The sequence below is a fragment of the Ptychodera flava genome, chromosome 16 (assembly GCF_041260155.1).
Source record: "Ptychodera flava strain L36383 chromosome 16, AS_Pfla_20210202, whole genome shotgun sequence".
In the NCBI taxonomy this organism is placed as follows: Eukaryota; Metazoa; Hemichordata; class Enteropneusta; family Ptychoderidae; genus Ptychodera; species Ptychodera flava.
Window position 1 is genome coordinate 40544679 of NC_091943.1, and position 24454 is coordinate 40569132.

Genomic DNA, 24454 nt, shown 5'->3' on the forward strand with positions numbered 1-24454 from the left:
AGATATCGATGAGTGTGCCAGCGCTCCATACCAGAATAGTGGCACTTGTGTGGACCAACTGAACAGTTATCAGTGCCAATATGCCACTGGATGGACTGGAATCAACTGTGATGTCCGTAAGTATCACTTGCCAGCAGAGTTAGCTTGCAATGCTCCCATTTCCATGATCTTAACATGGTGGTGTCCTAGAAATTTTAGCAGCTGATAGTGTTAAAAAATTCAACATATTTCTTTTTAAAACAAATGACTTGCAGTCATGGTTCGATTGAGATTTCAGTGAATGTGATTGGCTGTCACTGACTGTTTGATCAGATATTGTTAATATTCATGTATGATCATGGCCAACTCACAATGTTATCATAGCTATCAACACTACAATCTAGCCAACCATATTACATGTTGCCATCATTTTTTTGACAAAGCCAATCTGTTTTGGAAACTTCCACCTTATACATCCATTCAGGCTTTAATCACATAAACCAAGTTATGCACTCTATAGGGTGAAGGCTTTAAAGGTATGGAAATCGATCCCAGGGCCTAGGAGTGGCACATGTAAAACAGTGTGTATCTTTGCGTCAGAGGCGGAATAAATCTATTTATCCAGGAAATCTTAATCCCGACTGCTATGTTTGTACGCACATAGAGCCAGTTGACGTTACGGACACAAAAAAATAACACGAGGAACAAACAGGCAGTGGTTTTGAACAAAATCAATGTACCCGGTACTTCACCGATGTCTGTAGGCCCTAACTCAGTACATGAAAATATTCGTAGCTTGACGCACTTTGAACATAGCTCATAACAAAGGACAGTGGAAAGCCCACAGAACTACGTGTACAACTATAACAGCCACTCATGTAGTTGGCGCTCAGTGAAGATTTTTCCGATCAACAACTTTGACGGATGATGGACTGACCTTTTCTACCGCAATTGTTATCTCCCTCGATTCAGCACAAAATTTTCGTATGGACTGTTGATGCGGTGTTTACAGTTGTTACGTGGTGGTAAATCCTAGTCGTATTTATGACTGCTGCGTAAACAGTCACTGAATAAATTTCGCACGCATTTACGAGCACTGGATATTACTACCGTTTTTAATCGAAAACCGTCCGTATACGCGTATGACGGTTGTGACAAAAACGACACAAAGAATCTGGCGTACATTGTTACTGCATTACTTTGACCAAAAATCACCCAAGTGCCGAACGGTGATCATACAGAACTCTGCTGCAGGTTTCTGGACTAAACGACCCCAAACCGACCGGGTCCCAGTCAACTGTGCCGGGCTCGACGTCTACTCTATCAGCGTCAATTACTCAAACTTTCACTCCAGAAAACTTTACCCCACAAACTGGGAATATACTAAATTTACCTTGAAAAAATTTCAAACTGTGTATCGTATTGAAAAAATCTTACCGGGGCCACGGAGCAACTTAAAAAACCAACAAACCCCAACAGAAACAGTGGAATGATCATTAGTGTGCAAGGTCGCTGTATTATATGTCAGGGTGAAAAAATCTAGCTTTGAAATTTCTGGACGGTACAAATGGCGGGACAGAATTAGACAAGATTACGACCAATGTGTTACCGGCGATGGTACATAACGTACTGTTGATAGCAGTTAGTTCGGTGTCCAGTGAGAACACGATTCCGAATATATCACGGCTGTTGATTTGACCTGCCTCCGATCAATAATTTTCAACACAAAGACATGATATCAATAATTTTGCGAGATTATAAGTACCCGCTGTCTTCTCGCCAAATAGCTGCGATCAAGATCATTATGATAGAAGCAATTGACCGCCGAACACCTGCTTGCTGTTCTTATACACAACGTGTAAAAACTTATTGTTCCTGCTGAGAAATACGACAGCAAATATTGCAATGTGAATTTCTTACTATCTTCCTCGCAATGGTTTTGCATCTGTGTTTATTTTTTCACGGTCACTGGACCATTTCTGACGATTTTTACTAACAAAGAATCAGTTCACACTCATCGTGGGAACACATTGCAAAGACGTTCACAAAATTTTCATCACATTACCGTAATCCCCCTTTCAAAGACGTAGGAAATGTATAATGATTTGTTTATCTTGAAAAATCCCGAACTGAAGCCTCTAAATACAAAATGATTTTTCTTCTGATCAACTTCCCGACAACTTTACAATCAGACTCTGGTCATCACATGGCGGTTGTAACCGTACATGTGCTGCTGCCAATGGAGAATCAAAAGACTTCAAATCAACAGTCAAAACGTACGGAAAAAATATCAATATCCAAGCAATGTAAAACAGAGTAATTTTGATAAGGTCAATTTATTGTATATTATAAAAAATCTCCAGACCACTCGGAACAGCGTAAGATTATGATTTCACTCATTCGAATACTACACTCGCACGGTAGGGTAAAAATATGGGAACTCAGATCGTTATATACTGTTTCCGTCAAACGAGTCCGCTTATCAAAAGACGGCAAAAATGGTAAAAAAGACGGTAAAATGACCATAATTATTATTGCTTGTCTCTGTAAATTTTGCCGACTATTCGTTAGTAGTTGTCGAATTTCTTGAGTTTGTCCGAAAACTATTTCATTGAATGACGTAAGTTTCAAGACACCGGAGTGCGAACGCAATATCGATATTGGGATAGCAAAATCAGTCACAGACAATCGAGGAAGAACATAAGAGTATATTAATCTGCGATTTAATTCATCCTAGGTTACCATGAAAGTAAAAAAGGTAATGTTGTGCCCTGGTTGGGAAAGAAAAGTTGATTAAGTTTTCAAAAAAAACGTCAGCTAATACTCGAACAATTTAGTAAAAAACTAGCTCAGAAAAACGTATAGAGAAGAACGACATCACCGATCACGGCGATCTTCAGACCTTTTATCATGTTTCAGTCTGAACGGTCAACATTTGATGCTATAATCTATGTCAAGTGTCTCTTTTTGGTCAAATCCGACAGAGATGAATCAATCACGATTTAGTTTCATCGCCCCGACCCGACAGGAAATAATGAAGCTCATGGCACCTGTATAATCGTGGCATGAACGTATCCAATGCCCGTCCACTGCATGAGCTATTGACCGTGCATCGCGAGCAAACAACGGTTTTGGACGTCACGAGAGCATTTTTTTCGCAGTCTGTGAGCGGTTGAGTGGTTTGGGTACGCTGCATACATGTAGATCGGAATCGAGTTGATTTCGGCCGAAAACAGTTAGAAAGTAGTTTTTCGTGCTCCGTCCAAATTGGATCAGCATGTTGCCGGTTTTGTCCATGGTAATCAGCAGAGCTGTGGTGGGAGGCCGTATAACGCCGGGAATACACGTCATTGTACGCAGGGCTAGGCCACAACATACTTCCGAAAGCGATCTATCGTAAAATATCGTACTGCAGGTCAACACACACATCACCCATTCATAGGCCTACAGGTACACATATCAACGAACAAAAAGGGAGAGGCAATCTGCTTGAAACCATGAAGTAGTCCGTTTGTGTCTGAATTCATTGAGGCGCGTGTTCAGTAACCGTTGGTCAAGTTTTTTCGTTCAGTAGTAAGAATCGTTTGTTCATTGTTGACATCGTAATCGATCCGATGTACACAACAAATGTTTGATCGTTTGCACCTTTGCGCGTCCCCTCGTGATTGGCAGCTGTTTGAATGCTTTCATCTATTGTTTGTTGGACGCTTCGAACACAGCATCGAAGCAGTTTTGGCATAAAAAATCAACTTAAAATGGAAAAAATGAGAGAATTTCGCCAACAGGGTGATGCCACAAGTATTCACAAAACGTAATATGTTGGAACAGTGCTTTAATTTACACCATGGTTGTTGAAAGATCCAGATTTTCGGGAGCATTCGTTGACGTTGTTACCATGTGCCACTCATGTTGGATTATGAATCCCCAGGGAGATAGGGGGTATTTATAGGCTCCCCCTGCCTTTAAGTCTGAAAAGACAATCCTCTGCATAAAGATTGGCATTGTCTTTCAAGTGAGGCTTCCAGACTCTTTTCAGACTCAATGGACACCAAGACAGTGGATGTTATGCACACTTGAAGATATCGATAAATTCCCTGTGATAACCTAAGATGTTTTATTTGTATCTGCAGCTGTCAATCTGTGCCTGCCTTCCAACCCATGCCAGAATGGCGCCACCTGCCTCAACTTCCAGTTCTCTCACACTTGTCTGTGTGTGGATGGGTTCACTGGATCGGACTGTGAGACTGGTAAGTGGATCATTCTACATCCCCTCAATGACACTAATCCTACCAAAAAACGATAGTATTATTCCGGTCATTTTAATTGTAATCCTGTAACAATGTGGCATTTGTTTGTCTAACCCATTACATAGATTTTTTTTGCAAATATCAGCAAGTGCTTGTACCGTACATGAATGACAAAAGTTAATGTCATGAAAAGTTCTTGCTTTTAAAGTACAAGTCTGGTTTATAATTCAGGACACCATTTTGTTGTGATCCTGCAGAAAGTGATCAAAACCAATAATTATTTGGGAGAGGGAAGGGGGTTACAAAACGAGCAAGGCATTAAAATATTTGTGTGTGATAAATAATTTTTCAGAAATTTACTTGTGTTCACCTGTCAACCAGTGCAAGAATGGCGCTTTGTGTAACAACTTCAGGACATACTTTCAATGTACCTGTCAAGCCGGATGTACCGATCCACTGTGTGGAACACATAAGTTTTTGCAGTACATCACAGTGTGTGGTTTATTTCTTCATCTGGAAAAATGTTGCACTTAAATGCATTTGTAACGATTGTAAGGTTCAAAACAAGTTTGATGCTCTCATACTGGTATTTAAACAATACATGCTTTTTTGCTTGACATCTTTCCTTTCACGTTTTCAATCTCTTGAAGGTTGGCACCAGAGTTGTGCCAGTTTCTTTGCTCTAATCTTCAAATTACATCCCTTTTTTTCTCTTAGCCATCAGCCTGTGTTCTCCAAATCCATGTTTGAACGGCGCCGGCTGTGAAAACTTCCAGACATATTATGAATGCACTTGTCTGCCAGGTTATACAGGAACCAACTGCAAAACCATTGAGTGTAAAGTCATTATGTTAACAGTCCTGTAACTGTTTACCTTTGGGGCATTGTACCACACTAAAGCACATGTAAAGTACATAGAGAGTGGAATGTGAAATTTCACAACATTTGACCAAGCCAAAGTTCAGTTTTTGTTCTTTTGAAAATCTTTAATAAACCATAGAAAAATGAAGCCAGAAAATTGAGTGATTTCCAGAACTTTAAAAAAATTTACACCTCTTTCTTACCCATCTTACAACTGCTTATCATGCTGTAAGGTGAAGTCTACCAATATTTATTCGTTTGTTAATAATAAATGAAAATTTAATCAATCTTTTGATAAAAAGAGATTGTGAGCATAATAAGCTGTGTTAAGTGCAACGTTGCATGCTCCCTTGAGAACCAAGACAATTATCACAATGGGTTCATGAAGGAGAAGTGCACAGTATTTCTTTTTAAAAATACAAGTATGACAGTTGAATAATACTCGTGTCCTGTTCAATTTGATTGTTTTAATGAACCCAATTGTTCCGCATTATTTGCAGATACCAATGAGTGTGCCAGCAATCCTTGTCTGTACGGTGGTACTTGCGTCGACGGAATCAATGGCTATACATGTCAGGGTGTTGAAGAATGGACAGGAACCAACTGTGAAATCAGTAAGTTGAATTTCCCTTTATAAAATATTCAAAAAACAAAACATTCAGAGAATACTATCTTGTTAAACGGCAAAGTCCAGCGCCGTGGGCGCACAATAGGCAACATCGTCGTGACGTTGGTTGATGGCAAACACTGGGCGGGATGGTTAAACACTTGCTTAGTCGTTGGCTTATCAGAGAAACATAAACTATCTTTTACACAAGGGCCTACCGATTATCACCTCTGCCTGAATACTACAGAAGTGTGCAGGGTTCACACAATTCGAGCCTACCTTATAACTACGGTTTGTGGAGTAGCCGAGGGGCTGTAGTCTGGCTGACAGACATTCTTTGACTGTGATTTCTTGACTGTATGCCATACGCTGTGAGTTCAAATCCCATCGAAAATTTACTGAATTCAAATCACAGTCATTTGTGGTTCAATAGACAGCAATGACAGCTGTGGTATGCAATAGAAATATAGGAAGTTATGAAACAGAATGGCCGCTCACGTATCGCCGAGTTCGGAGACGAATTTCCCTCATACAATTTACTCAATAAAACAGCCACGATACATCTCTTATTTCCTCCTAACCTTTTTGCGTCTAATTAGATGTTTGCATATTCTGTTGCGATTTCAAACGGGACCTGGTTTTCAACCCCCGGCTTTCAACCCCGGCTTTCAACACGGAACGGATACTTTCTCGCAACAGCAGCGGGTGATTTGAATGTGAAGGTGCTGTGATGGAAGCCAGTAGTTGAAATGGACATATTACGAGCTTCGGAACCAAGATAGAAAACAAAGGTCTTTACTTAGTTCAGGAGAGAATTGTATTGAGTTCAAATCTAGCCCTGAGCGTCTCGTGCTCGGTACAAGCGCGCACACTAGACATATCAAGCAAAAAGGGGAAAGTCTAGCAAATAGATTAAAGTCTCTAAGGACGGCAGCAGATTGTGATCGTAGGCAATCGTAAGTTAGAACCTTCTACTGTTTGTAGCTTTAAGGCTTTTTTGTAGGCAGTGATGTAGATAATAGCTGGTCAACGGTAAAAAACGTCGGGTTACACGCAGCGTGCAACCGGCTATAAGACGCATGGAAAAAATAACAAGAAGACATGCAAAAAAAACCAAATCTTCATCCATTTGTATTTTTCAGTGTAAGTTTAGGTATTTCGAAACAAATTACAGAAAAGGGAGAAGAAATTTTGAGTAAAACTGATCTAAAACGTTACGATTCCCAGTTAGAGCTTGGTATGCAACGGCATGACCCGAAGTATAGTAAGTGCAGGTTGTATATCCGGTTACCTCGGAAAACATCGACAACCATTCGCAGTATGCAAATGGCATGTGACTGAGACTTAGTGGAAAAGTTGTCCGTAGTTCCGTAGATGAGCATGCATATTTGAATACTATATACGCTGCTTTTCACGATATGTAAGCCGGAAAACTTCAACAAAAGGAAACTACTAGTAATCTGTTGTAAATGGTCAGCCAAGTATTTTGAAATACATTGGTAAAGAAAGTTAATGAGGCTGATGTGTCCCTCAGGAAAGCTGTGCAGGGCCGTGGCCGTCGTCGATGAGTGTAGATGATCAATCTAACAATGCAATGTTGATGTAGCCAGTGACAGTGCAGTGGTAACGATGTAATCGACGCTGAAATTTAAAGTCCACTCAGCTCAACTGAATTGAATCAACTGATGACCAAACTTGTCACAATGCCAAAGGTACTTCCTCAAAATGTGAGTGAAAAGATTCAGTTTTGATGCCTGAAGGAAGAAATGAAATTTTGATTGCCTTCCAAACGACATGTGAAGACTCTCAATGTTCATAACTTTTTACAGGAACACATAAAAAACGTGTTTTCCAAGACCACCAATCACTCCAAAAAGAAAATGCTGTTTCTTGCGTGTTCATTAAATGTGTCTTATCGTGTACGTTGTATGTGCGTATGTTTAGGTACATAACGGTGATTTTGTAAGTCAGTACGCTTTGTTAGTTGTGCTCCACAGGGATCAAGATCGACCAGGGTGCAATTTGAATTTGAGTAATCATGATTGGCATTATACATTAACATTTAGAACAGAGGTCAAATGGACCATGGATGTAAAAAATAGAAGGATACAGGACAGCCCTATAATCCCTTTCACACCTATTGTTATTTCTTTGTCTACGCTGGTCTTTGAAGTTGTGGCATGGTTGCCGCGATCAGGACGGCTCGGACACACCCACTTCACTCACAATATCGTGTACATCAAATTATTGTTGCCAAATTCATAAAAAAAAACCTTTCAAACTTGTGAAATTGCTTGTGTTGAATGCCCAGACTGAACAGAGCTCAAACAAACCAAAGACTGAGAAAATCGACGCATATTTGACCAAGTTATGACTATTCTTTGGAACCGACTTGGATAAAGTCCCCTGATCGTAAAATTACTCTAACTTACAAAGTATCTAACCGCGGAGTCTGATTTTTTCTTAATTAGAAGGTTCAAGGTATGAACGCTTAAAAATGTTTGTCCTAAGTGCTGGTTCGCCTGGCCGTTGAAGTTATCGTATTCTAAAGTTGGGCTATATTTGCGGTACGCCGATAGTTCGTCCCCATAGGATTGCGTGCAAATGCGTTCGTCGTTCAGGCCATGGTTCACCCGTTTGAAGTCACGTTTCCAGACCATCAAAGACACTGCTGAAAGAACTGTTACGCCAAAACTAAAGTTATATATATAGAATTTCCGGTCAGGTCATGTTTATCGATCAGAGTACCTGGCCGAAAATTCCCTGGTGATTTTTTCGCCGAAGTTCATTGCGTCGCGTCACCATTCTGCACGGGTTGACGCATTGTTCAAGAAGGGGAAAGGTTATTACACATGCGCAGTTCTTGTTATACCGTGTTTACAGGAGACAGAAAGTGAGCCAGGAGCTATGTAGTCGATTGTTTTCCTCCTCGATGAGCTGCATATCATCGTTAAGATAGAAAAAGGTCGTAGTATTGCTACAACAACATTACTGGCACGAAAGACGCTATTTTTACGCTGTCTGTGGTAATGCACGGAAAGACTCGACGTTTACCGATGACAACCCGAAGGCACGCTATGAATAAAATAACACGCTAATCCCGTTACGGGATTACGAGATAACGAATCGGCGGCAACTATCCCTTGAACAAAGGATCAAAGGAGTGTCCTGTATCCTTCTATTTTTTACATCCATGAATGGACATTCTGGACCCATGCTTTGCGAAAATATGCGTTCTCTGTATCAAATAACAGTGTTTTCAACGTTTCTTCGACATAATGGCAGTCGCTATACATTCACAGGTGTCATGTATGAGATTGGACGGAAATTAACGCCTTTCACATGTCGAATTTTTGGAAATCTCTGAGCAAATCGAGTGCGTCTTACTGGGTTGTTACCTATAGCGAGGTTATATGCATAGTCTTACCATAATCCTCCTTTTGTACGGGACTTTGGTGTTTAATGCCTCAAGAATGGACGGTAGTCGTTATGTAAACTTACTTTATATCTTTCAAAATGATTATTGTTAACAAAAGGAAACAAAATTCATTCTTCTACTTTTATTCTTGTACCTGCAGAATAACCTTATTTCGGTATTACAAGTCATAACAAATATCATATATGCTCTTACTACAGACGTCGTTGAATGTGCCAGCAACCCATGTTTGAATGGTGGAACGTGTTCTGATCAGCTGAGTGGGTATACATCTGTTATTATCCTCTTGGTTACAGTGGAACACACTGCGAAACTGGTGAGTGCTTTGGTGTATCTGAGCTTTGACTGTATCCCCCCATACTTTAATGTATGTGAACTCTGACCCCATCCCATGATAGCTATCATTTCCTTCATTCCAGCCCCGCGCCCACACAAAAATTGACCAATTTGGGATTATGGCTTATCAACCAATTTCATTGTTCCTGCTGTTTTTCCTTAAATGTTTGGTTAGTCCTATGTACTTGACACCTTTCGGGAAACTTGTACCTGGTTGGTCTAAAGGGCTCTTCCGATAATTTTTTATGACCCCTCGCGCTGGTGAGGTGTTAAACTTCTTTTTAACAGTAGTATAGTCTCAGCTATACACAAGTGATCAGTATTACAACTGCATAGCATCGGTTGAGACACCATGGAAGGTTACAGAGTGTGAAAGAGGCTCCCCACCTAACTATCCAAAATGTTTTTGTGTCGAGTTTGTGTTTGATTCGTTTCAAAAATGTGTTCCTACATTCTTATCCGATTGTTTGTGTTAATAAAAATGTTTGTTTCGCCTCGGATATTTGTAGGGAAGTTTGGATTAGTGTGTACGGTAATGTATTGTTTGTGTGGGGAAAGCTTATGGCGAGACGCAGCCGGACCTATTGTGTTACAAAGTTGATAGAGTGGCCCTTTGACGCTTGCGTTTCGAAACCCGAGTGTGGTTTCTCATCAGTCGCAGTGTAGATTCTTTCCTTAGTTTGTGTTTGTGAAAAATTATTTTAATGCATTTTAGTGGTCTTGCTCTTCGAGTAGCGAGGCAAGTATATTAATGTTTGGGGCTTGTTGTGAGTCCGTTTGGTGGTTCAGTTTGTTTGTTCTATGTTTCATTACTTCAGTAAATTTTGTTTTGATTAGGGTGTCTTTTAGATTTTTGCCGAGGTTTGTGAATTTTTAGGCAATAAGTACCACTGCGGGGTACGGATTTTATGTTTTCTGGATCAAGATAAAAGTATCATGATCGATGTGTTTGTTCTCGTGCATTTTGTTTAATAGTTGGTGTACTTTGTTTACTGTTTGTTCTGTGTCGTCACTGGCTAGTTGTGTATAATACTTAGTGTTGCGTAATTGCCTTTCGCATTCGTGTATGTAATCTTTTGTGTTGACAAAGACGAATACCCGACCCTTGTCGAAAGGTTTTTATGGTAATTTGTCTACTGTTTGCAAGCTGGTTTATGGCCATTCTTTGGGCTCGCTACATGTTTTGTTTCCTTGTTTGAAAGGGTATCTCTAAAAGTGCGAGTTTAGCAGCTTCAGATAGCTTTCAGGTTTTTGTATTTTTTGCTGTTCGTGGAGTCCAATTTGACTTTTCTTTGATTTGGTGTTGTTGCGATTGTTTGTGTCTCATGATGTAGCGTAGTCACATTTTACGACTATATTTGTTGAAATCCTGAGGTGGTTTCAATCTGTTTGGTTTTGTTGGTGTCCGAATGAATGTTAAGGCTTTTGCCTAGTGCTATTTTTCGGAGTTTCATAGTTTGAGCGATGATAGGTTCTTGCTGAGTTTCATGTTGTTGTCGGCTCTTCTTTGGAAATAGCTGATTTATTTCCACGGCCATTTTTTTCTGTTACGTTACGGTGATTTTTTATTTGTTTGTGTATGTCATTTTATGGTGTTTTTTGGTAGTTCTCTTTTTGGAGTATTTGGTGGCCCTGAAAAGGGCCGCTTGGTATGGGTTTTTGTTAACGCTTGGCGCGTTTGTTTTGGCGATGAGCCTTGTTTATGCTTCTTTTCGCCGATTCGATGTGCTAGTGAGTAGGTGTTAGCAGCCTTCTTGTCAGCAGTGTCGCTGATTTCGTTGATTTTATCATTGGCTGACTTGATCGTGTTGTCGATTCGTTTGTTGTTTTCTGTGACGTGAGGAGACAAGCGTGAGCATCTAGCGACTGATGAAATCTGCTGATGATGTCATGAATATGTAATTAGGTGAAAGTGGCCGTCGACGCGTCGCGACTGGCAGTGGCGCTGCACTTGATAAGTCTTAGTCGGGTGGTTACCGTATAACTGGAACAGCCGATCGTTTGCTGAGACGATCAAAAGGTGTCAAGTGCGCCTCCGATTAAAGTAGTAAAGTAAACTATGCATAACTAATAGACGGGGCCCAGAACGTCGTTTCAGGCCCAAACGACACTCTGAGCCCCGTCAAGTTCTGTGTGGGCGCAGGGCTGTCATGTTCTAATGAGCATATTATGAAAATATGACCATATAGTGATAATAGTTTCCGCTACTCATGAAAGTTTTCAAGAAAGTTCTTCTTTAAAAAATAATTTCAAATACAGGTCTGAAATACTTGGAATGGTATAGGTAGATCACTTGTCTATCAAAACAGACAGGCATTATGTAATGCCAGTAATACTGAATTCTTTGTTTTGCCGCCACTCAAAATTTTGAAAGGTACACCATTGAAAAAAAATTTGAGTGGTGGCAAAACAAACGGGTACACTGTTCAAACACATGGACAATTTTTATGTGTACTTGATTGTTTCCATGTTATATGAGCGCTAATTCTAAATTCGAAGCAGAAACTTCTTTTTCACTGCCATGGTTTACACCACAATGTAACATTCTGCAAATAAAATTAAAATATGCAGGCATTTTTATGTAAAATTATCATTATCAGTACAATTTTTTTCTTTCTGAGAGAACTGCAAGAACTTAAGTGTGTTGGGACACAAAGCAAAGAATTCGTTGCACTTACCTTCAAGTTGGCTGGTACTTAATGCTCTCTTGTGTGATCACCCCAGGGCCTATAATTAGGTGCATATATGGTATTTTACCAGAAAGTCAGGCCTGAAAGGATTGAGCACATCAATAAAATGTGTTTAAACACATTATTAAAATGTATACAGTGTTATTTCCCCTTTTCAAAGTGTCTTTTCAGACATCAATATTCCATCAGACTCCAAAAAGTGATGTGTAGACATTGGCAAGGATTTCAGAGAATGCCAGGACATAATATTCAAATCTGATGCAAAAGTGGATCAGTTATCTCGTACTCACTTCATTGTAACTTACATACACAACTCAACATCAATAAGTGTGTTAGTCAGCATTGCCTGTTTGGTGCCATGTGCCAAGACGAACACTGTGGTTACCGATGTATCTATCCACCAAACAGGATAGGAGTACGCTGTCAATTAGGTAGTGCTCCAGTTGTTGCCAAGTCGCATGCAGTGTGTGGCAGTGTCATTGTCATGTGTTTGCAAGCCCTGGACATTTGTTGGCATGGACAGCCTTGTAGATGTAGTGTATTTGCCCAGAGTCAAGTTGCCTCCGATAGCCTTAATTGTACCAGAGTAGTGGCTGATGTCAGGGCTGCGTGTCTTTAAACTCCCATGAAACATGAATTGACCATTGAATACCCTGTAATTTAGATGTGATTCACTCATGCCGTATATAGTACCTACCTTCCTCACAATATCATAGGTGCACATTGGAAATGGAAATGTACAAGCTTTGCTTGAACATTAAAAACATTTTTGAAAAACATTTCTTTCTAAGGGTACACCTGTCCAATAAACTCAAGCACATGAGGGGATTCTGTTGTACAGCTGGTTATATTTCTTAGAAGCCATTTAAACAGAATCATATTTTTGATTTTCCAAAAACAAGGACAATATTTAGCGAGGCCAACTGAAATTTTGAAATGTTCAATCTGCATTTTAATTAATGCAGTTTTTTAGATTTCAATGAGAGAAGCTAAACATTTTTTTAATTTTCGAAATTGGATGAACGGTTACAATTTTATAGCTTTTTAAAACATTCACTTTTACTCTTTCTGTAGAAAGACAATACATATAATAACAATGGGAACAATGGGACAAAAATGAAGGAGTTTTAGCTGAAATTTACAGTAAATTTGCTGTAACTTTGTTAATAAAACATCTTTTTGTACCAAATTTGGCATGGAGATAGATTTCAATGGCACACACAATTGTATCCTAAAATTACGCGATTACGATGGTGGCCATATTGGATTTATCCATGGCAACGGATGAACGACACTTAAAGAGAAATGACAAAATGAAAATATTAAGCTCAAATGGCATAAGTGATATATCAAATTGAAGGTCTTTTTGAGCTGATGACACTTTTGAATAGCTCTACTGCATTAAAACTACCTACAAAAAGTATTTTATCCAAATAAAGGCTTTCAAAACATCACCACTGGGGCCATGTGGAGTTTTGACATTATTTGGTAAAGGCTTCTTCAATTTTATCAGTTTCTGAACAATTTGAAACTTAGAATTTAATTTAAGGATTATTGGTTAAAACTATGTTCCAAAATTATTGATTATCTTTAAAATTCAGGAGTAAATTGAATGAGAAGTCGATGTTTGGAGGTGCTAAAAATTGCATACTTGTCATGGTAAAGTTATCAGCAACTAAGATGGTCTCATCATACCACCTGTCAGACATGCAAATTTCCTTTGTTACAAACATTTAAAAAAATCAATACCCTTTCTTTTGCCAACACAGATGCAACTTATTCCCTTAGTTTCCTTGAAAATATTGTGTATGGCTGTCAAAAATCTATGTCGACAAAATCACAAAATTGCTATCTCCTCTGCGCAAAAAGGATTGATCTTCTCATTATTCACCGTGAGAAATTAGAGAATTATGATTATCAAAACTATGGTCCCAGAATTTTGATATATGGACCGAGCTGTTCTGTGTACAGAAGAAATTTGCTCCAGTTCAATGAGTGATCTCCGTGTGTACGGATCATGGAGAATTGTGGGTAGCCTCACTTACTGTGAAGCGTGGTCAATATCTCCGTCAATAAATACGTGAGCTGTTCAAAATTCCTCATTTTTCTAGCAAAAATTCAAAAGAAATAATGATAAACTGCGTACTAGAGGACGTTTCAATGAGAGTTGGTCGGGTTAGGTCTCGGAAAAATCGCTCTCAATTTTTTGTCTCGGATTTGGTCATATACACTGCCCTATGTTGGTGAAGAACCTTATATCGCGAGAAAGAGCGAGATCTGGGCTTTCAAATGAGTATTCGATGTAAGGGATGTTTTGATTGGCTCACCTTCAAAAATGCGTTTCAAAATCAGCGATGTAAATATTAGGTGCTGCCATGTTTCAGATCGCCGTTCCCGGTACCGTTTCTAGCTCAATTTTGCAGTTTATTCAAAAAGTAAGTAGTTCATATAAAGAAATAAAAAACATATGAGAGAATAGCTGCATTTTTAATTTTTAGCCTCATGTATTTTTTTCCACAATTTTCTTTCCCATTATCGATGTTTTTCAATTTTGAACATGACTAAGTCACTGGTGATTGAGTGTCAATTCAGCACGTCCTGGGCGACCTGCTGGCCTCCCTACAATATTGGAAGATCCTTTTGTTGCTGCATGGAAAACATGTTTTGCAACTTTGAGCTAACCCAGGCAAATACTTTGATTGTGATCAGGTCTTCTGACCATAGTAGTCCCTGCAATTTTCTCACAAAAATAGTTGTTGTATATCTACAACTTCAAACATTTTCTGATATACTGTACTGTGAAGTAGATGCTAGTAAAGTTGACTTGCTCACTCTCTAGCTGTCTCTCAACATGCCAGTTTTCATGTGCAGTGTTGCATGCCTTTTCTGTAGTATTGTAACAGCAACCACTGTAATTGTTCCCCTGATTGGTAGAATAACCTGGATTCAAAAGTTCAAAACATTTATTCCCCAATTTGTATATTAAGTGGTCAGATGGTTTTTATAAATCTGTTCAAATATCATCATGAAACTTTTTTTCAAATTTAGATGTTTTTTCTTCCAACAGATGTGGATTCCTGCGTGGGAGACCAATGTCAAAATGGAGGAACTTTTATGAATGACTACCTCAACCAGAGATTTGTATGCTCCTGTACACTTGGATGGACTAGAGACCGCTGTGCAATAGGTAACTGTTTTACTTGTTTAGTACTGGATCTAAGATCTAAGATCTAAGACTCTCACATTTTAGTCCCCACAGACAAAGTTCTTGGGCACTTATAGATTTGGTCATGTCCTTGTGTGTCTGTGTGTGCATCTGTGCATCCATCTGTGCATCTGATAGTGCAAATTTCTCAGAGATGCCTAGAGCAATTTCTTTCAACCTTAGTACAAGGATTACTCCCTATGTCATACATGCATATGATAATTTGCTTTTTGATATAATCCAATACAGGGCTCGAAATTAACGGTGGTCTTGCGTCCAAAGACCACCACTTTTTCATTGTGGACCACCAAATTCAATTTGTAGGTGGTCAAAATGGACCACCACTTACGTCAGAAATATTTGAAGACGACGTACTCGGCCCGCAATACATTGCCAGAACGTGGTTTCATGCAGGACAAAAATAGAACATATGCACCTGCTTGCAAGTGACATTTATCATGATATTGCAACATTTTAGACTTTAGCAGACCGCAGCACTTTATGCAACATTGTATTTCATCATCACAAAACGTCAGGTCAATCAGTTCTGTACAGACAATGGCACTACAGATGCAAAAAATTCGAGAATCGATCGAGTCTACGTTGTTGGTAACACAATACAGTTAATGGTCATTACGTCGCATGTTATTTGGAAAGTGGTTTACGGGTTACCATTTAGACTCTGTCGGGTTGCATTCTTGAGAGGTCCCGCTGGACTTTGAACAGTATCTGCTTTTTGTTGGCTCTTTGAAAACGCTAATTATGTAGTCAGAAGGTATTTTCTTTGAACATGATCTCATTGGGCTGCTCAACGATCATATACGGGACATGCATCACGGCATGGCAAACGTTCAGCTACACCTTGAAGCCCCCCAGGTTGTTGTTTTTTGTTATTAGAGTAGGTATACCACACGAACATGCTACGGCTTCTGAAAACGCTCAGTGTGTAAACGTGTGGGAATTTTCGAAGTATTTTTTCTCGTTTAATTTGGCAAATTATCAGCAAATACCTCAATATTTCAAGTTACCCCTTTCTTCTCAATCGTTTCCTGGAGTGTCAAAGTCATACGAACGAAAATGAGTGAAAAATTTCGATGCAAAAATCGTGCATCGGCGAGAGCGGCGGCCATGTTTTCAACGCGCTATTTTTAGACCACTGAGCCTGTGTATACACAGCGTACTATCGCATTTGAGCCCAAGCGTATAGAGACTGAAAGTATTCATAGATAGATAGCCCATGATTCGACCTTTATTTTCATGTTTTTCGTTTGAATTTTGGCCAAATAGTCGCTTTTTTAGCGAGTTTTGAATTTTTTTAAAGCCTCTAAAAACATTAAAATGACTTTTAATTAACAAACGAAATAAAAAAATAAGAAATTTAATTAATTATCTACAAAATAAAAATATTTTGACAAGCTGAATCATGCAGCTCAAAGCGAACAATCGTCATTTTGGAGGAGTGTGAGCGATTTTCGCGGGGATTCCCCAGATCTGCCATTCATAGCTGCGGCGCTCGAAAACGCAGTCAGTTTCTGTGAAACGGGATGAAATTTTCTCTCAGCTAGGCGTTTCTAGTTACTCTTTAGAAACGTTACTTATTTATCAGTTGTTGTTTTACCGTTTCATGACATTTTTTTTTTATTCAATCACTTGTTCCATGTTGACCTGAAAAACAACGATGTTTAGTACTCTTTTTCCACAGACTTTTTAGTGAGTAGCTGCCGGTAAGGCTGTCAAAATACAATCGTTTTCAAAGAACATTTTGAGTGAACTTTGTAAATGAACATTCTGAACCATAGTGTAATGTTATGCTTGGAATTTTGTTGCTTTTGAGATTAATTCGTAAATATTTTTATAATGATTGTTTAAGTTATAGTTATTTTTTGTGTTCCTTCCATTATCAAACATCGACAAGAATGAAACTACATGTAGCCCCAATCACTTAAATGAGAATTATGTGTTACTTTCTGGTTTTGTAATAGGTAAAGAAAAAAATAAGTTGATTTCTTTTGATCCTTTCTACATATTGGTATTTTTTCCTGGTTGAAAGTTACTAATATCCTCGATCCTTAGTCTCTACAATCTTAGGAAAAAATGAAACGATTGATTTAATAAAAGAAACTTTATTGTGACACAGTTCAGTCATTTTCATTACTCTGAAGTTTAAAATTCAGTGTGCTATACTCCTATCTTGGCAGTGCTGAACTCTTCTGTTGTAGTATCTGCAATTGAAGATTACTTCACAACAGTTTCAAATTCCATTTACTTTCAATTTGATTTTTTCCAACAACCAAAAATATTGTGGATCATGGTAAGATTAAAACCTCACATATTCTAATGGTACAGTAATATCAAATTATATAATTGAGGCGTTAATAAAAAAACAAAAAATGCATGTTTAGGAAATTATGAAAATGTAAATCAGAGCTGTTGAAGATCATTTAATTTTCAAGGTGTTGCAAAATCATTTGTGTATATAAGTATGTCCAGTGGCAGTTCTGAGATGAGCTGTCTTGGCATACAAAGGAATTTGTTGATAACTGATAATTTAATTAAAAGAATGGTTGCCATGGCAACATTTGGTGTAGGTTATTTTTGCGAAAGTAGATATTCCTTCATCAAAATTTTGATATGAACTTCATAAACATTTCAAAACTTTAAATTTTCATAGCCAGTGATTAACTAACCATGCCATGGCATGCAGGTTCTCAGCATATCTACATATGTATACGCCACCAGCACTCATTCAAAGGAAGAAATTTGCATAAATGGGTTTTTCTGTCACATTTTTTCATCATATAGAGTAGTTTTGTTGCTGAATGTTCATTGGTACTCATAACAAAGGGTTTTCTACAGATAAAACCCAGAAAAGATGGTCTGACACTATGAAATATTCGCTCAGACTTTGCGTATACATTTGTACATGGTAACTTTTCATATTTTATCACCCAATGTGAATGTCATTTTTTGTACAAAAGTGACATTTTTGGTCAAAATTACAATGATCTGGGAAGAAAGTTTACCATATATCTATTTGAAACTTGTTGTCAAATTGTTTTTCTTTGCTGATAGGCTTTGTTTGTACTTTTTAAATGTCAATGTTCTTGACTAGATTTTGACAAACATGGCTAATTTTCATATTTTACCCTATTTTTGGTTGTCCGGCAAAGGCACATTTTGCAGTTAAGTCAAACTTCATTCTACATTTCTGACTATCTAATTACATTTCCTGCATGAACTTTCCTTTTTTTTAATTACACTACAGTAGTAGTGCATATAGATTAACAATGCTTTGTAAGTTCACCAATAATTTTGCATCAGAATGACTGTAAATCTGCCAAAATTTGTATTTTTCAGTCATTTTGTATTTTTTCCGCGATGCAGAATCAGACAAACTGTCATATTTGGATGCGTTACGTCAAAGAGTAAATTTCCTTTGGTCAAGATTTAATTATTTTGTAAAAAGAAGTTACTTTTAAATACTTTTAGCAACATATTTGTTACAGAGTCATGTATTTCAGGGAAAACAAGCCTATTAAAATCTATAATTTTAGCAATTTTAACTTTTTTTCAATACTGTGACCTTCGGCCGCGAGGTTTACATACACAAAAATCTTCATAACTTTTGAATGACTGAACCGATTGTGACCAGATAAAAAGCATTTTTCATCATTTTCCAAGCACTCTTTGGAAATTGCATTAAAAAAGCAATTTAGTGATTTTAAAATTTTCACTTGGAATACCTAATTAGAGCATGCGCATTACAGGAAACCCCCAAGTTCTACAGAAAAGACTGCCCAGCTCACTTCAGATACTGATTCCTACCGTGCACATTTTGAATACATTTTACGCAAATAAAAAGTCAGTTGCGTAAAATCGTACGCAAGTTTTGAAATTGTAACGGAAACGCTGCCCTGGCCCATTCGTGTTCAGGCAGTGTTCAAATCGGGTTCTGTTACTGGTTGCTATTGGTTTTTATGAGTGGAAGTATTTTGACTCTCTATAGTAGGCCTATTGTGAATTTCAAGTTCAATGGAGCAAATAGTGGGATTTTTGTCATCATAACTGTTAACAGCCGATACCTGGCGGAATAATTTTGAACACAAGAGTATGTGAACTGACAACTCAAAATCATCTTAAGGTAGCGTGATAGGTTAGTATGAGTATTTTCCTTCAAAACTCCGAAAAACTATCCTTTCCATGCCATTTCATCCTAAGGACATGGCCTTTGAAGGTGGTCAGTTTTCAGTATAGTATCATCAGATATGCCGAAAAAATTATTCGCTCTTGAAAATTATGCCAACAAGGGAATGCAAACAAACTTCTTGTGTTTTTCCATTTTCTTTTCTGGCCATTTTAGCATGATTCTCTTGGTCTAAATAGTGTAAGTCGACAAGGGATGACAGGTAGTCTACCAAATTTTCACAGGTGAAAGTCGTACAGATGGTGTCCAAACTGTGTCTCAGATTTTTCCAAAAACATTTAAGGATTTTAATTTTCGTAGTTTAAATAAACTAAGTAATGAACAAAACATGATTCAAAACCATGACTGGTGATTGTCCAAAAACCTAAGTCGTCTTCAAAAATTTTGAGACACAGTTATGCTGACAGTATATTAAACTTTAAGATTGCTTTGTTCAAATGACAATCCGCTATGTGAGGTGATGGTTATAATTTTCATGGTGAAATATCCCAATTTCGGCCTTTTCAGATCCCAAAAAAACCAAAATGTAATGGTACAGCATTAAAATTCATAGAAAGAGCTTTCTGGTGATATGCAAGTTTTACGTATATAACATAGTTTGGACGAGAAGTTGTTGTTTGAATGTATGTCGTCACAAACCTATCACGCCATCTTAAACAATTGTTATATTACGGACCACTACATTTTTAATTTGGACCACCAAAATATTTGTTAGGTGGTCCACATGGACCACCACATTTAAAATTTAATTTCGAGCCCTGCAATATATACAATACACCACCAATGGTTTCCAAATTCATCAACCAAGTGGGGACTATGTTATTGACAATAACTTGTATTGTAATATAATCAAACAAATTACAAAAATTACCAAAGTCAAAAAAATGATGAAACAATAAGCCACTTTGTTTGTTTGTAATTTGAGTATCAGTGCTATGTATTTATCGGTGCGGTGAGCGGTGTGTAGTTTGAGATGTAAATTTTTCAATTTTTGGAAATATTTAATAGTCGTGCCAGCGGCTTACTGACTACACATGCGCAGCTTCATAATATACTATGCGAGTATCGGGAAAGGTACCTGACTAAATTCATGGGCACCGCCATGTTTTCTGAGTGCCTGTAAATAGACAGATTCAAAACATGCATGTTTTGAATCTGTCTTTAAAAATAAAATTTATACCATGCCATTAATAAAATATATTTCTCTTATTAGCCAGTAATCATTATTATTCACCTTGTCACAGATACCAAATATCGTTGCTATCAAGTCTAAACATTAAAAAAAGATAGAAAACTGTCCTGCATATTAACGAGGACAAATGCAAAGAATGCTGGGATTAAATTTTAGAAAGTGTCCTCTATATCAATTACCTGTGGGGTCTGACATTGTGCACATGTGTTAAATGTTTTCATCAGAGGGTAAACTGGGCATAGTGGTCATACAAATGTAAATAGCAAGTAACAATTTATTTTATTTTATCGTCTACTGCTCATGAATCAATACAAATAAAGTTTCTAATGTTAACTCCTTGCGCGACATCTAGGGCAGAACCCTATATGATATTAACATACTTGAGTCTCTCATGTCCTTTCATTATTGATGATAATTTTACAATTTTTCAACAATGTAATTTGATGTTTTTTCCTTGATGACAGAGTTTGGCTCCGCACTTGACATGTGTTCATCATGAGAGAGTCATACAGATAAGTGAAGTCATTGTCATGGTCAAGACAGCAATTGAAAATGATAGTCTGAAGAAAATTGACATGAAAGTTGAGGTAATGACATTCTGTCTTTGCTGTAAAAATAGTTATGATACTGATTGCAAATGAGCCACTTCACTGTGTGTAGTATTGAGATTATAAATTACAATGGGGATATAGTCAGTTTGCCAGTCGTAAGTGTCTTTCCAAACCAAATTGATATGAAATTTACTCAAGAAATCCCTTATTTATGCTCCAAACTTTCAACATACCTAGTGGACTGGCTTGACTTTCCAAAATTTCCAGAAATGACACAATAGGATTTCAAAAATTTCAGGAAATTCTTAACTTACCTAAATTGACTAAAAGAATTCGGAAATCTCCACAAATTCTTGGACTGACTAAATGTGGAATGATTACGTCTGCACTCTCCAGTTTAAGTATCATATGCTTGGTTTGTTGTGTATATACCATTTGAAAAGTGCCCTATTTGAAAACAGACATCCAGCCTGTCTCAGAAGACAGAATTTACAGAAATGTGGAGTCACAGTTGCCAATTTTACAAGTCATACCACAAGGAAGGCTTAGATTTTCTGCAGCAAAACAGATATCATATGTGCAATTACCTACTGTTTGCATAGCTGTCTCAAGTATGGTTTTTAGTATTTCAGTGATTTGATTCTTTGATAAAGTCTGTGTGTGAAGTATGATAGCGAGTATGTATTTTTGAGTGCTTCACAAAATCTGCAGCTTATGGAGAAGGTTACAGTCTGAAATATTTAACAGATAAGCTTGGTTATTAAGGTAGTATGCACCTCAAAAGTGACAAACTTTTGCTCCAACTTTCCTGAATGAAATTTCCAACCATTTTCTCACTAAATCATCAATAAAAATCAGGGGTCACCATTCAAAGTTTGGAACTGGCAAAACAAAGTACCCAACATACTGCCATATTTGAAATTAAAAATGGCCGCCATTCCTGTATTAAGTCTATGCAGGGAAAATTAAATTTTTGATTTCGAAAAACTAATCCAGTGAAAGTTTTTCTTTCTCCAAGAGCTGTAAAATGCGCCCCCACAAGTTGTGGATCAGAAAGAATTGTAAAAATTTGAAAGTCCGACTTTCTCTCCCATGCCATGGGCGCATTCTACCTTAAACCATTCTTTTTAGGGATGGGGATTTAGAGGAGAAGTTTTGATTGTGATGCCTTAATGAGGTGACTATTAGTGCCATACTTATGAGAGTTCAAACCCAATCTGGAATTTACTGGATTTAAATATGTAGTTTCATCTTAAAGTTAAAAATAGGCCAAAAACGCTTTGAGCCCATGAGGTAATAAAGTGGTATTTAACACGAGAGCCAAAACTCCCTAATTTCATGAAATAATTGCTTACTTTACATATTCTGATTTCAGGATTATGGACGTATGCTGAGACACAGACCCAATGATTCAGAAAAAATGGCTGTGTTTGATCTGTGATATTGTGAACTCAAACAGACCGGTAAGGAACAGAACAATTCTGATGAAATATCAAAAATTGAGGTCTTTTTTCATGTCCATGTTGAGTTTGAATTTGACATTATCACAGACTATGGTAATTTGCATGAGTACTTGACAGGGACAGAGATCTGCAAGGTGGTGTGCGTCTCAACTTTTGCTTTTAACTTTCTGCAAGGAAACTAAATCATTCCCATACAAAATTAAGAATAAAAATCAGGGGGTCACTGTCACACGCCTCACACTGGCATCGATTATACTGGTATTGGTATGAATTGGGTTTATTGACATGAGTTTCAAAAAAATTAATACAATAAATGCTCTTCAGAGATAGAAACTCTGGCAGTGGTGTTGTGCATGTCTTGTCTGGTCAGTGACAGTCAGTCTTTCAGTCTCCTTATAGTCAACTCAGTGTCCTATACTTAACAGAGCATCTGTCAAAATACACAATGTCTATATACAAGGTCTGCAAACATTGCATAACATCTCCTTGCAAGTTTGTCTTGTCACTTAAAATAAGACAGATCAAGGTTCACTTGTTTTACGTACACAACTTCATAACTGTCAAAAAATGCAATAATTCATGTCGTATTGTCTTATTTCATGTGTCCAGTATTGTCTGATAAATATCGATAAACTTCAAGTCATCAGCCATCATTGTCCATGCTTGATAACTTAAGTTTGCAATTCTGTCAAATCTGTACCACAAGTCATTTGCATATAACAAATCAATCAGTCAGTTATTCAGAGGTCAATTTACTGGGTATCCAACACTCTCCCCTTCTTAAATAGATATCACCCCAGACATTTGCCAAGAAGAAGCAAAATGTAAGATGAATTCTGAGCAGTTTTTGAAAATAAGAGTTAATAATTGCATTCAAGCCAAATAGTGTAATTGAACTAAGAGTTCAAGTGGGTCAATCAAGGTCATCAATTGTTTATAAACAGTTCAGGTCATCACAGTTCATTCCAGGTCAGATTCCATCACAGTGTCTTCAGCAATGGATTGGTGCATTGTTTGGTGTCAGATATATACCATGTGGATACACTAGTGGTTATGGTTGCATCATTGGTATCACCCACAGCATAATGTAGGCTTGGCTTGCATATACGGTGGATACCACATTGGTGTTGGCAGTTGTAGTGATACTTGTGGGGAGTAACCATAGCAACTTTGACATGTGGGTTGATGCAGTGATATTCAGGCTACCCCATAAATGTATAAGTTAACATAGATAGTGGTCTGGTTTCTCTGGCTGGATATCGTCTTGTTGATGTGTCTGTATCTGGCACATTAACAGTTGACTCACCTTGTGAGCATTCAGGTACATTTGATGGTGGGGGTACTTGGTGCTCAGTTTGGTGATCTGCTGTTGTGGTGCTGTCCCTCTGTGGCATTTCTGGCTCTTCATGGGGCTGCACTACAGGTGGTGATCTGGCTGACTGGAAACTAGGAACTTCTGGATTTAAGTCATGATGTATGACATCTCCAGGTTGATCCATTTATGTTTCCATATGGGTTGGTCTGTCTGCTTATCAGCTGATGCTGTGTTGCCAGGCAGTGTACATGTGAGGTTGAAATGATAATTTTATCTTCATCACTTGTTTTGCTGCTTTCACTTTCACTGACTTCCTCAGTTGGTTGGCAGTCTGGTCTCTGTCTCCGACTTAGATGTTAGAAGTATTA

The 24454-nt window shown here is 37.9% G+C and overlaps 1 protein-coding gene across 3 annotated transcripts in view; it reads left to right on the forward strand.

Moving 5' to 3' along the window:
• The window catches only part of LOC139114837 (uncharacterized), a 72621-nt gene that overhangs the window by 28769 nt on the left and 19398 nt on the right, over positions 1 to 24454 (forward strand). For all 3 annotated transcript variants that reach the window (XM_070676784.1, XM_070676782.1, XM_070676783.1), the window contains 7 exons: positions 3 to 116; positions 4110 to 4226; positions 5588 to 5701; positions 9331 to 9446; positions 15224 to 15343; positions 21222 to 21344; positions 22684 to 22771. In XM_070676784.1, coding sequence (XP_070532885.1) covers positions 81 to 116; positions 4110 to 4226; positions 5588 to 5701; positions 9331 to 9363 — 300 coding nt within the window. In that variant the 5' untranslated portion in view covers positions 3 to 80 and the 3' untranslated portion in view covers positions 9364 to 9446; positions 15224 to 15343; positions 21222 to 21344; positions 22684 to 22771. The remainder of the gene's footprint in view (positions 1 to 2; positions 117 to 4109; positions 4227 to 5587; positions 5702 to 9330; positions 9447 to 15223; positions 15344 to 21221; positions 21345 to 22683; positions 22772 to 24454) is intronic.